Below are 12,514 nucleotides of genomic sequence, written 5' to 3' on the forward strand. Positions count from 1 at the left end.
TGCTGTGGTGCAGAGTGTCACAGCATGATGGCTCTGACTCATCTGTCTGACAGTGCCGCCTTGGCTGATTTGATCTCTCAATCCTATTTTTAGAGGTTGACTTGGGCTGAGGAGGGAGGGAGGAAGACAGAAAACGGGACCGTGGGTGTGGCATGGGAAACACCAGGGAGATTTGAGGGCAGGGGCTGTGCTCATCCAGCTCCTCATCCTTTTCCAGGTTAGCAAAGTGAGCGTCCAAGAACGTTCCCTGCACCCAGGACATTTACATGGCATTGATTTACACAAAGAAAAGCAAATAGGCTCAAGCAGAGTGTCACTGCAAGAGCCAACACGCACCAAATCGGGCGGGCAGACACCAGCTGGGAAACAAAACTAGAGCCTTGCAACCACATCCCGGCAGCACAGACCCCCCAAAGCAGCGCTCCTCCAAACTTTCTACATGTCACTGCACCCATGGCTTGTCCCATCACTGGCTTTAACTAGAGAGTCCTCAGAGGAGACCACATTCCTGGCTCGGGCTCAGCACAGGGACCCCTGCACTCCAAGCTCCTGCTGTTGGAGCACCCAACAAACACCAGGCTGGGCACATCAGACCAATCCCTCCCCCAGTCCTCAACCTCTAAACCTCCTTACGTCCTTTTGGGGCCAATAGTTTTTGAGGTTGGACCCACTAAACACCAACTTGTTTGTTGGAAAAACAACCCTAAACCCATTTCCACTGGGTAAACAAGCTGGGTGAGTCCCTGGCAGGGACAGGATGGCGCCTTTCATCTTCCAGGTCACCCATGGAATCAAAGGCTCTGACAGCCCCGTAATGCCAGGGCTTTGAAGAAACGAGACCATCTCCCCCAGGCACCCCCGGGTACTAAATCCTGCCCACAACAGGTGACACCACCGCTGTCCCCACTTAACCAGTGGCCACCGTGGTTTTCAAGTTGGGCCATTTTCATGCATTTTGCTCCATGGGCCAGGCCGGGGAAAGGAGTGGAATTGGGTTGTGGATGTGCAGGGAGGAGGAGGAGAAAGAGGAAGGTTCACCCTGCCCACCCCAGCAGGGTGAGGCTGCAACTCAGCTCCCTCCCCCGGCACCACTGTCTCCAGGGTGGCCCTGCCACCAGTGCGTCACATCCCGCAGTCTCTGCTGCCATCTAGTGCAATAACGTCCTTGGTTCCTCTGTCGGGAGCATCCCTGTCCCCTTGTCCCCATGAGAGGATGGGCTGTCCCCATGTCACCCACATCCTGAAGGGACACCGGGGTGCCCGGTTTTGGGGCTCACAGCCTAGCAGCGCTGTGGAGGACGCTGGTGAGAGACAGTGATGTGCTAGAAAATCCTGGGTTTATTTTCATTACATTTAAAAGCCGTTCCAAGCCCGGAGCGAGCAGTGAGCTCTTCCCCGGGGCACCAGGATTTGGCCCCGTGAGCACTTGTAGTTCCCAAAAAAACATGAAATAAAACCCGAAGGAATCACACAGGTATCACCTGCCGCCCCAGTGTGCTTGCCGGGGGCTGTGCAACAAATCCTGTGAGACAAATCCTGCAGCACTCAGCTCCATGTGGTGACAAGGTTAACACGAACCAGGTACACTCTGGGACATTCTCCAGTGCCAGCCATGGGCTTTTAATGGGGCGAGCAGGACTAACAAAGCCCACCGGTGCCAGGTGTGGACCCCAGCGAGGACACCTGGTCTGGGGGACCTTAAAGTGCTTTGCAAGGGACACACAAACACACACACACCCCACCCTCTCTGAGCCCGGTGCTCCAGGAGAGAAGGGCTGAGGGCCCTGGCTTGTACCCCCACCCTTGTTTGTGGGATAGATGACACTCCACAGAGCTGGTGGGCCCTTTCTCCCCATCCCCACAGACCCCTGTGTTCGGGGCCATTCCTCCAGGCACGTTTCCAGGAATACTGAGACAGGGACAAATAGGTAGGTTTTCCCAGAGCAGCAGTGGCAACTCATCCACACTTTTGGGGGTTCCTGGTGAGCACAAGGTCATCTTTTAACAAGAAAAAAACAAGCCTGAAATAAAAACCAGCATCCATTTTAGCAGCAAGTCCTAAGGGAAGGTCCAAGTGCTCAGCAGCCCTGAGCCATTGTCCGGTGCTAGAGCACAGCAGTGTCCCAGGGAGAAAACAGGTTTCCAGTGGGATGGGGAGTTGGCACCGGTGGCCAGAACCTGGCTGGAAAGTGCCACCAGGAGCAAGTGCCCAAAGGAAGAGAGAAAATACTTGGTCCCATTTTACTGGCCAAGGGAAAGCCAGACCACATTTAACAGCCATGGTTGGGAGGACACAGCACCAGGATCCATGAGCAGGGTGCCACCACCTCAGTGTCCATCCTCAGTCAGTGCCTGGGGAATGGTCACCTGCAAGCAGGGAATGGGGTAAGATGGGATGAGTGACTGCGGAGGCTCCATATCCCTTCCTGGTGCCTTCTGATGTCCTCAGCCCAAGAAGATTCCCCTCCTGTCCATCCCATGCTGATGCCCATGGCCTTAGCCTCCAGGCACAGCCCAGCTCCAACGAGATGTCCTGGTGCTTCCTGCAACTGGAGAACCAGCCCCAAACCAATGAGGAAACCTCTTCCCAAGCTCCAGAGTCTTGGGGACAGCAGAGCTTCCAAGTCACTCAAACCAGCAGTTGATGGGATCACCTCCAGTGTGGAGATGGCACTGTGGGTTCTGCCAACCCAACAGCAGGTCCAGGATAAGGGACAAAGCATTCCTTGGACACATCACAGAATGGAGCATTCCTCTTTGCACCCACATTCCCTCAAGTCCTCCACTCATGGCACGACCTGTGTGTCCCAGAATGTCCTGGAGGGTCCCTCACCTCCTGTGCCCGCGGGAGAGGTAATCCCGGTTCAGAGAGCAGAGCTGCTGCTCCAGACGGAAGATGCGGAATGCCAGGTACGAGGATGACACGACCAGGAGACAGATGCTGGGAGCAGAGGAACAAGCCAAACACCCAGTTGAGACTGAGATCAACATCCCCAGTGTCCCCCCAGCTTCCCTGCGCCCTCAGCAAACTTACAGCACAATGAAGATCTTCAGGAGCTGGTAGTCAGAGGGTCTCAGCTCTGCCACACAGCTCTGCTCCACCTCCAGTTCTTCCTCGGTATTTATTGCACTTTCTGAAAGCAAATCCAGAGTCAACGGCACACTCACATTTGGCTGATGCTCCTGCTTCTCCAGCAACCAGGAAACATCAAATATTCCTCCCTCATGGGCTCAGATCCTGCAGCCAGGAGATCCCAGCCCATCCCCAAGACTCCATTGCTGACTCCCAGCCTAATTTGTAAGGCAGAATTCTCCTGCACGAGAGCAGAGGATGGATGAACACACTTTTATGGAGGTTATCACAAACCCATCTCCCTCACCCGAAACCAGTGGCTCCTCAGAGGTGAAGGAGCTCTCCTTGGCACTCAGGCTGCTGACAGAGGTCCGGTGGATGCACTGGTAGTTGGCATCAGGCAGTGACAGTGACAGCGAGGTAGGTGACACCTTCCTCCACTTGCCCTCGGGGACGATCACCTCCTGTGGGAACAGTCCTGGTGAACCATGAATGAAACCAGCAGCACCACAGATATGGTGGAGCCAAATGCAAACTCAAACCTTACAGCATCTCCATGGAGCACCAACATCATCCTGAGGGAGAGCTGGTCTTCCATGATGGCTCCACAGGAATGCAGGTTCCTACTACCATAGAAGGACCTGCCCACGCATCCCACACCTGCCCCAAATACCAGCTGCTGCTTCCTCCACCCCTTGAAGCTCAGGGCAATCACCTGGAATTCTTCAGCATGCCCCAAACAGGGCAAAAATGTGCCCCCAAAAGACAAAAAAATCAAGCGGGTGGCAGCTGGCACAGAAAGGGGCTCCCCCAGCAGAGAGTTCCCAGGGCTGGAGCTGCCAAAGGGCTGCATCCCACTGAAGCACCAGGAGATGCTGCCAGATCAGCCTGGGTCACTCCCGATTCAGCCCTTGGAATGAATCTTTAACCCCTGGCATATCACCAGACCATGGGTGACATCCCACCTATCGCCCTCTGGTGCACCCCAACTGTCACCTCCTGCACCCAGCCCAAGGCTCAGGACCAGCAGCCATGGAGGACACCCTTCTCCAAAGGTGCAGGACGTGGCCCCCCATGCTCCCTGGATCATGCCATGGTTCAGCAGGTGTTTCCCTTTCCCATCCTACTCATCCCACAGACTTTTGGATAACTCAACCACATTGCCAGCCTGTTATCCACATTTCCAGCTGTGAACAGCATCAGCTGCCAGGGTGGCTGCATTTTCCACATGACTCTGAAGTTTTTCTGTCTATAAACAGACAGAGTGTTTCTGTCTATTAACAGACAGAGTCACTGGCTGTGCTCTTGACCCATCTGCTCCTGCCAAGTCTGGACACTAGGGTCCCAGAGGACAAGCTATGATGGCAACAGGTGCATCCTTGCACCCTCTAACGGCACTGACAGAAGAATTGACTCTCTCCCGACTCTCTGAGCAGCCACCAGACAGTGTCAAGCCCACCAAGGGGACCAGGCAGGCCCTCTGCACCCACAGCATGAGGTTAAGGGGTCTCTCCTCTCCCAGAGCTGCCCTGACCCTCACCAGTGACACGGAGTCCGGCTCCTCCGACAGCTCCTTCAGACTCAAGCTCTTCTTACTGGAAACCTAGATGGGAGGGAAAGGATTGGGCATCACAGTGCCACCTCTCCCTGCTTCAGCCTTAGCCACAAAATGGAATTTGGGCTTTTCTGCTGAGACTATGAAGAGCAGCTGCTAGAACTTATAATCACGGGGATTTGGGGCATAAGGAAAGGGCACTGCATCACTGTTTCCCATCACCAAAAACCTGGTGGGGCCCATGGTTGAGCCAAGGGCTTCTGTGGACAGGATAAAACATCAGGGGATAAAAAAAAAAGAAGGGTACATCTGGGCAGAGCCCAGCACATTTCAAAGAATAAATCCCCCAGTTTGGCAACAGGCCTTAATCACCCAAATCGCTGCCCTGGCACAGCTGGCACACACCCTCCTGGGCAGGGCAGGGCCCTTGCATGGCTTCCCACATACTCCAAAGTCATGAAGAAGAGGTCCCCAGAGTCATCCTCTCCAGCTCAAGAGCTGACGGATGTCCTCCCCCAGTTAATTTAAATTTCTGTTTAATTTTGTACCATTTTTCCTAACCTTATAACTTCAGATCTGGGTAAAAGGCATCAATGTGCAGAGTGGCAGAACTAGTATTACCACCAGATTATAAATAATTCATATCCACGCCCTGAGAGAGAGCAGAAACTCAGAGCTTTGCCTCATCCATGACCCAGAAAAGCCCACGGGGACAGGACGTGCCCAAGGCATGGCTCCTGCCCCTCTTCCCATCCCTTGCTGTAGACTGAGGATGCTGGGAATTGGAGACGGCTTTGGGAGCAGTCCAAAGCCTTGGAGGCAGTGATGAAGAGCTATGCTCAGCCCAAAGGGCAGGTGCAGAGCCTCAGGGCCATGGACCCAGAGTGGGGGTACCTGCAGGTGGGTACAGACTCTCCTCAGGACATCATAGACGCTGTCACGAGAGATGAGGGATACGAAGATGTACTGCAAGAGAAAGAGACCAGCTGTTGGGAGAGATTCCTCCCATCCCTAGTCTAGTTCTCCACAGGCAGGAACAGGCAGAGACGTCATGCCCTTGAATCTCCCCCTTTTCAGGAGCCACGTCTCCCCCACAGGCATTTCCCTGCAGAGCTTCCCTGCTGTTATTTTTGCAACCTGCTAAAACCTGGACCAGATTTTTTCGGGCCAGTCTTGCTCAGCTTTCCCATGCTCAACCCAGAGGGACACGGCAGCAAATGGGGCCAGGACCTACAGTAAACATCCCCAGGGATGGAAGGGACACAGGGCCATACTGTCCATGCCTGACACAGAGCCCCTGGCTGATATGCAAGGCAGCCACACATGGCTTTAAATGCCCAAATCTTGTCCTATGCCACTCCCTGCTAAAACCCACCTCCCAAATTCTGCAGGAATAACTGCCTCCCAAAATCCTGCAGGAATAACCCCCTCCCTGGCAGAGACATGCAACACACAGTGCTGGCAGCAGCACCTGGGCAGGCGAGGACTTGGACACACTGCATCAGCTCACTGCAGCCAACAACATCCAACGGGATTTAAAAGCTGGAAATGCAGCCCTGTATCCAAGTTTTCCGCCAGCTCTGGCTGAATGCCAGCCCAAACCCTTTCCCTGCTCGTGTTTAAGGAGTTTAAAGGTTTTACGTGAGCCTGGCAGGGATTTGTCAGGCTCGGCCGAGTTTCACTTGGGCTTTACTTCGTCCAGGAACAAAGTGAAATTCAGGAACAAAAGCAAAGCTGTGGTGTTTGCCCTGGCTGGCAGCCAGCACAGAGAGCAGTGCTCACTTCCTAACCAGGGATGGGAATAGCTTCGTTCGCTGCTCTCAAACCACATCCAGTTTGGCCCTGGGCATTGCTGGGTGCTGGTGTTACCTTTCTGCTGGCAGTGGTGGTGATGGCCAGGCCATTGGGCAGCAGCCGAGCCGTCTTGTGCTTCTTTATCAGCTGTACAGACACCACCGGGATCACAACCTGCAGGGCAGGAACACAGCGATGGACACAGCACAGGCATCGTCCAGCCAGCTTCCCTAAGATCCACCAGCAGAGTCCTCCCCCGTGCAAGCCCAGGGAGGGTGAAAAATAAGGCATGATGTTATTTCTGGCAGGGTAACTTTGCTGAAACCTCGAGCTTCCTTCAGGTATTTGTTTAAAGCATCACATATAAATAATTCAGTCCTTCAGCCCAGTTTTAAAGGAAGACATCTCTCCCCAAGATCCCCATCAGCCACAAGACTAATGAGGAAACATCAGATTGTAAATCAAGGAAAAAAGCCAAGAGAGATTCAAATCTTGCCCCCCCCCCCCCCCCCCCCAAACCTTTGATCTTCCTTCAAGCATCATTGCAGCTGGAAGGAGGTTTTGCATCAGGGAATTTTAAACCAAACCAGTATTTGGTTTCCCGAGGCTGATGCCACAGGTCATCAGAGGGGGATGCACAACCATGTTCCCCCTCCCATTGGAGCCTTCTGTTGGGGATTTTGGTGGTATTTGGGTGCAGGAGGGGATAAGCTGTGGTAACAAGCCCTGAGGGACCAGTGTGGGCTGGTGCTCACATTACCTTAATGTCCTTCCCAAAAAGGTTGGCGTAGAAGCAGAGCCAGTTGGGGGAGATGTAAAGCCTTCCTTGGATGAGGATGTCTCTCTGGAGCGCGCAGGAACAAACTGCAGGGCAGAGAGAGAGTCGTGGCAATCCCTGTGCTGGATCCTGCCCCCTCCGTGCCCATCCTTCACCCTGCCACCCACCTTTCAGCACGCTCTCCTCCGTCGGGATGTCCTTGAACAGCTTGTGGTATTGGGAGTTGTACTTGCTAGCAGCCTGAAAGCAAAGCAGAACAAAGTTATCCGGTGACCTTGCTGATAAGGAGACCCAAAAATCCCTCTCCTGCAAGAAAACCTCCCTTTGCCCGCACCCGGGAGCGGCGCTGGGGGGTCCCACCAGGCTGGGGACAGAAGCCCCGACGGATTAGAGGAAGGCTGGATGATCCAGCACCCGGCGAAGGCTGTGCCATCCTCCCAGATGAACATTTCCCTTGGTATCTACGGAGGCTGCTGAGCCTCAGTGAGGAGCCGCTTTTCTGCCAGGCTCATCTGCAGACAGTTTATTTTGCCCAGCGGTTTCTCTCCTCCTCCTCCTCCCTTATCCGGGACACAGTGACAACACTTGCTTTGCGCCCATCGCGCCGCACCATCCAGCTATTTATATTCATTCCCGGCGCCGCTTCAAAGCCTGCCGGCAGCCGCGCCGGGAGCCCCCGCAGGTCGGCCCTGAAATGCTCCTGTGGTGAAGGTGAAGCTCTGAAACACTTCAACGCCTTCCATCAATCCACTCAACTGGCCCTGTAAGGCAGCTTTGTGCCCTCTGCCCTCAGGATGCTCCCCAGGGATATGGCTGTCCTGCAGTGGTGACAGCTGCCCCCCAAATTCCAAGGGAGGAGCTGCTTTGCCAGGATGCAGAGAAAGCTGGCACAGCAAGGCTGGTTTGTGGCAGCCAAGCAAGCAGAGCCCTCCTGGCCACAGGTACAAGGTCACCTTTGTTCTGTGCACCTTGTCACTGGATGAGCTGGGCCCTAAGAGGATCAAGGCTCAGCAGCACCTGGAGTTGGCTCAGACACCTCCCAGAGGGACGCCAGGATGGTGGGGGTGCCAGTGGGAGCATTCCAGGAGAACATGGAGGGCATTACCACCAAGAAACACCCCTTGGTCCCAGCATAAATCTACTGCAGGTTCTGTCACCCTCCCAGATGCCACTGAGGAAATCGAAAAATGTTTTTTCCCTTCATTTTCTTCACGGGAAAAGGCAAAATGCCACTTCCTGTCACTCCTTCCTCTTCTAGTGCACCTCTTATCTATAGATGGACCAAAACCACCTAGTTTGGGCATGATTTGAACAACCAAAAAGGTTCAAATGGACAGAAATTTAACTGCTCTCAGTAAACATTTTCACTTTCTCCTTTGCTCTAGATGGAAAATCCTGGAAGCATTTGCAAGGCAGGGCATGAGCCACACAAAACCATCACCAGATCTCCTGAAATTAAACGCTGGAGGCTCTGCCCCACATCAGAAGCTGCCTCCAGCTCCTTCAACCTCTGGTTGGCTTCAGCCAGGGCAACAGGCACACACCAGTTTGGTCATTCCCAAAGCCAAAGGCTTACCACTTCCCGGTGGCATTTCTTGATGTCCTCATCCTTGAGGGTTTCATTCAGGCGGAGGCTGGAATTAAAAACAATAATCATCAGGTAAGCAAACAGCCACAGGTCTCTCACCCGGCTCCCTAAAACACGTGTGCTGCAATATGAGACATGGAAAAATGTAAAGGACTGAAGAGAGACCCCAGGAAGCCACATTTTGGGTGTCTCCATGATTTATCGTGGCATTGGGCATTGCTGAAGCTCAGTACTGGCAGTTGAGGGCTGATCTCTGATGAGAGCCAGTGAAGGCACCAAGACCAAAGCACTTCACACACACCCCAGTTCTGGGGGAAGGAGCCCAGAGCTGACCTGGCAGCATCTTGGGACAGGCTGAGAGCTGGAAATGTGCAGCTTTGGCTGGGGCAAGGATTCCCAAGAGAAAACAAAGGCAGGAATTTGGGAATGTGCCTGAGCAAGAGCTTTGGCCATGCACAGGGACATCCACCCATCTATCCCACGGGCAGATGAAAGACAAACCATGGAGAAAGCAATATCCTACCAACAACCTCAGCAGTGGGAATATCGTCCCCTTCCCCAAACCCCTTTCACTTCCCTGCTTTTATACCCACAATAGGCGAAAAAAAAGATGAGCCCCCCCCTTGTGCCCTGCCCAGTTGGAAGGCAGTACTCAGGGCTCAAAGGCAGCAGAAATGCCATAGCAGGATGGAAAGGAGAGAACACTCAACCGCAGACAGACCCTGGGATGCTGTTCCTCACCTGCCATCAAGGGAATCCAAACTCTTCTGCTTGTGGAACACCTCCAGCTTCTCACGACTGTGCCTGGGCTCGGAGCTCTTCAGGGGAGCTGCCTTCTCATGCATCGGCGTGGTACTGCAAGGAGACACCTGTCAGCCCCCTAGGGAAAGGGGAAAAGGGGTCTGGAGCTGTAAATCTGTTCCCTTCAATCCCAGCCTGCACAAAGACATCAGAATCTGCTGCTCAAGGACAGCAAGAATATTTCTGCTATTTCTCAAGTCACGTGGAGAGAAAAAAAAAAATCATTTTTCTGCCAGGGACTCCCCAGTGCTTACAAAAGAGCAGCCAAATTGCTGCGGCTCCCTGGGATAACACCCTCCAAAGCAGAGACTCTCCTGAAGGGCTGGAGGTTGGGATGGGAAAAACCACAAGTCTATGAAACTCCTTGGGGGATGAATTTCAGCCAGGGTCTGCTCCTCTTGGTCAGCAAAACATCATCTTCCCAGGGCAGAGCCATCACCAGGCACATTAGAGCCGGTTATTTACCATCGGGAATGTTATCAGAGGTGCTTATCAGCCACGGCAGGCTAAGTAAACACGGGCTCAGCGCCACAGGGAGGTTATCACCTGGCAGGCCACAAAGGTGACACTTCCATCCTCGACAAACCACCACCAGAGATTGCTGTGGCACCGGCAGCCAAGCAGAGCACAATCCCAGGGGACCGGTGGCATGGCAGAGCCAGCAAACAGCCACAGACACATGGAGAGGAAATTATTCCAGGGAAAGCACTGAGCTCACTGGGCAGGGGCTGATGTCGGAGCAGGTGGGGTGCTGGCAGGACAGGATGAGCACCAGCAAGTGGGACAAGCGCAGAGCTGGAGTGCATCCCGGTGCCCGCGGGGACGATGCCGTGGCACTGCGGCACAGCCCAGACTGAGGAGCCAACCAAACCTCCTATACTCAGAGAGCGGCTCCTTCGCCACCTGTACTTCCCTAGACACATCCTGCTCCTGCTCCAAGGGGCTCATCTGAAGGAAAACCCACGGAAATAATCCCCCCGACTCAGGAAGAGCCAGGATACTGACAAGAAGCACCAAAATAACATCCCCTGGCATGGCACCAAAAAGGTGTTTTCCCTGCCTGACTCCTCGGGCATCCTCTGCCTAGGGATGCCATGCTGCCCTGAAGCACCAAAGCCTTCATCTGCCCGTCTCCCATGCTGGAAAAGGGGCTCTGATCTGATCTGGAGCCCCCTTGTCCAGAGCTCAGCACTCTCTGGCTTCCCTCACGTCATCCCTTAAATCCCCAAGCGCCTGCACTGCTTAATCCGGTGAGCGGATTTATCCCTAACCGGCGCTGACACCGAGGGGCACCACACAGGGATCGGGGAGAGGCAAAGGCATCACAACCCCTCCGAGGTCACCAAACACAGAGAAATCCCCTAAAATGAAAAAAAACACAGGCTGGAAAGCACTTGGAGTGCTTCTCTCCCTCTCATGGCCACCATCAGGGACAACTTCTGGGTAAGATGATCCGGGATGCAGTGCTGGCAGTGGAATGCTCCAGGAATAGTCTGGGGGCTGTGACGAGCATCCTCAACCCCAGTAGGGACATCACAGGAGCTGCTTTGTCACCTCTGTCCAGATCTTGCTCCATCCTGGCTCCTAGATGCATCAGGGATATACATCCAGAGTTTGGGAGCACAGGATAAGGCTGGGTTCCAGGTACAGGGAGGTTTCCCTTCCAAGAGGTGCTTCCAGTGCCAGCACAGTGAGGAAAACACTTTCTAGCAGCTCATACTGTCACTCTCCTCAAAGAATTTGTTCAGCAGGAAGCTGCTCCTGAGGTAAACTCACTATCCCAAGTGTCCCAAAATACAAAGTCGGAGTTGAGAGCTCCTGAGAGGAGGTAGAGAAGGTGGTTGTAGAAGTTCCCAGCAAAGTGAAAACAATCCAGCGACCTGGTGCCCCTTTGCCAATTCCTGACACCCCCTACCCGCCCACACCGGCACCCTGAACCCTCAGGTTTTGCCAGGTGAAACCCGGTGCTTCTCCCTCCCACGGGATTGCCGTCTCCCCTTACGCGGCGCTGGGATCCAGCCTGGAAAAGGTCCGGCGCGAGCCCCTCCGTCGGCGAGCGATTTTCGCTGGATCCCTCCTCCGCTGCGGGAGAAGAGCGCGGCGGAGGCCGGAGCGAGCCAGGCAGGGATCCCGCCTCCCAATAAACCCCAGGAGGCTCAGAGGCGGAGGGAGGCACCGGCGGGTGGGCGGCCGCGGCCCGAGGGAGCCCTGGCGGGATTCGGCGAGCTGCCCTTGGTCCCGGCGTCCAAGGTCATTTCAGTCCCGCGTGTCGGAGCTGGAGCGGAGCCACCCCGGGATGCTGGAGGGGAACGGCCGGAGCCGAGCGGCGCTGGCAGGAGATAATGAGGTGCGACGTCAAGGCCGGAGGGAGCCCCGCGTGCTCCTCCCGCGATGTCCCCGGTGTTCGCTGCCCCAGGAACCAGGAGGTCACAGCCGGGACAGTGCCGAGACCCCGGTCCTGAGATGTCCGCAGCGCCTGTGGCGCTGGGTCTCACCGGGAGCCGCTCCGAGCGCCCCGCGGCACGGAAGAAGCGCACAGGGAGGTGACCCCCGGCCTGCGGGGGTGTGAGGGGCATGGTGGGACCCTGGGTCTCGGCCACCGCCGGGGCCGCGCCCGGGCCAGCCCCGGCGTGGATCCCATCCCCACCCGCGCTCGGAGCTCCTCAGGCGAAGCCGGAGGGTCCCCGGCGGGCAGCGGCGGGACTCCTCCCCGGCCCGGCCCGGCCCGGCCCAGACCTCCTCTTCAGGGAATGGGCGAGGGGGGTGTCGGTGTTTCCGCGCTCCCCTCAGCGTGGCGCCGCCGGCCGGGACAGGCCGAGGGGCAGAACCAGCTCCGCGGCGGCGGGAGGGATGTGCCCCCGGCACCCTCCAGTACCGAAGCTCTTCCCGGTCCCAATCCCTCTCAGTCCCCGGTCCCCCCCTCAG

General features: G+C 55.5%; 1 protein-coding gene across 3 annotated transcripts; it reads right to left on the bottom strand.

Moving 5' to 3' along the window:
• Nucleotides 1-1,318: 1,318 nt before the first annotated feature.
• GRAMD2A (GRAM domain containing 2A) lies at nt 1,319-11,916 on the bottom strand. Of its 3 annotated transcripts, none has more exons than XM_014889272.2 (11): nt 11,592-11,916; nt 9,530-9,643; nt 8,777-8,834; nt 7,368-7,440; nt 7,183-7,286; nt 6,498-6,596; nt 5,523-5,594; nt 4,614-4,676; nt 3,381-3,537; nt 3,035-3,134; nt 1,319-2,941 (listed from the first exon to the last, which is right to left on the bottom strand). In XM_014889272.2, the coding sequence occupies exons 2-11, from the start codon at nt 9,631-9,633 to the stop codon at nt 2,830-2,832; spliced, it is 942 nt and encodes a 313-aa protein (XP_014744758.1). In that variant the 5' UTR covers nt 9,634-9,643; nt 11,592-11,916; the 3' UTR covers nt 1,319-2,829. The 3 variants fall into 3 exon arrangements, with proteins under 3 accessions (XP_014744758.1, XP_088028965.1, XP_088028966.1); XM_088172839.1 differs by having other exon boundaries at nt 9,530-9,668; nt 11,592-11,741; XM_088172840.1 differs by lacking the exon at nt 11,592-11,916 and having other exon boundaries at nt 1,319-2,367; nt 2,834-2,941; nt 9,530-11,520.
• Between the last annotated feature and the right edge of the window lie 598 nt (nt 11,917-12,514).

The sequence above is a fragment of the Sturnus vulgaris genome, chromosome 13 (genome assembly GCF_052056855.1).
Source record: "Sturnus vulgaris isolate bStuVul1 chromosome 13, bStuVul1.hap1, whole genome shotgun sequence".
Taxonomy (NCBI): Eukaryota; Metazoa; Chordata; class Aves; order Passeriformes; family Sturnidae; genus Sturnus; species Sturnus vulgaris.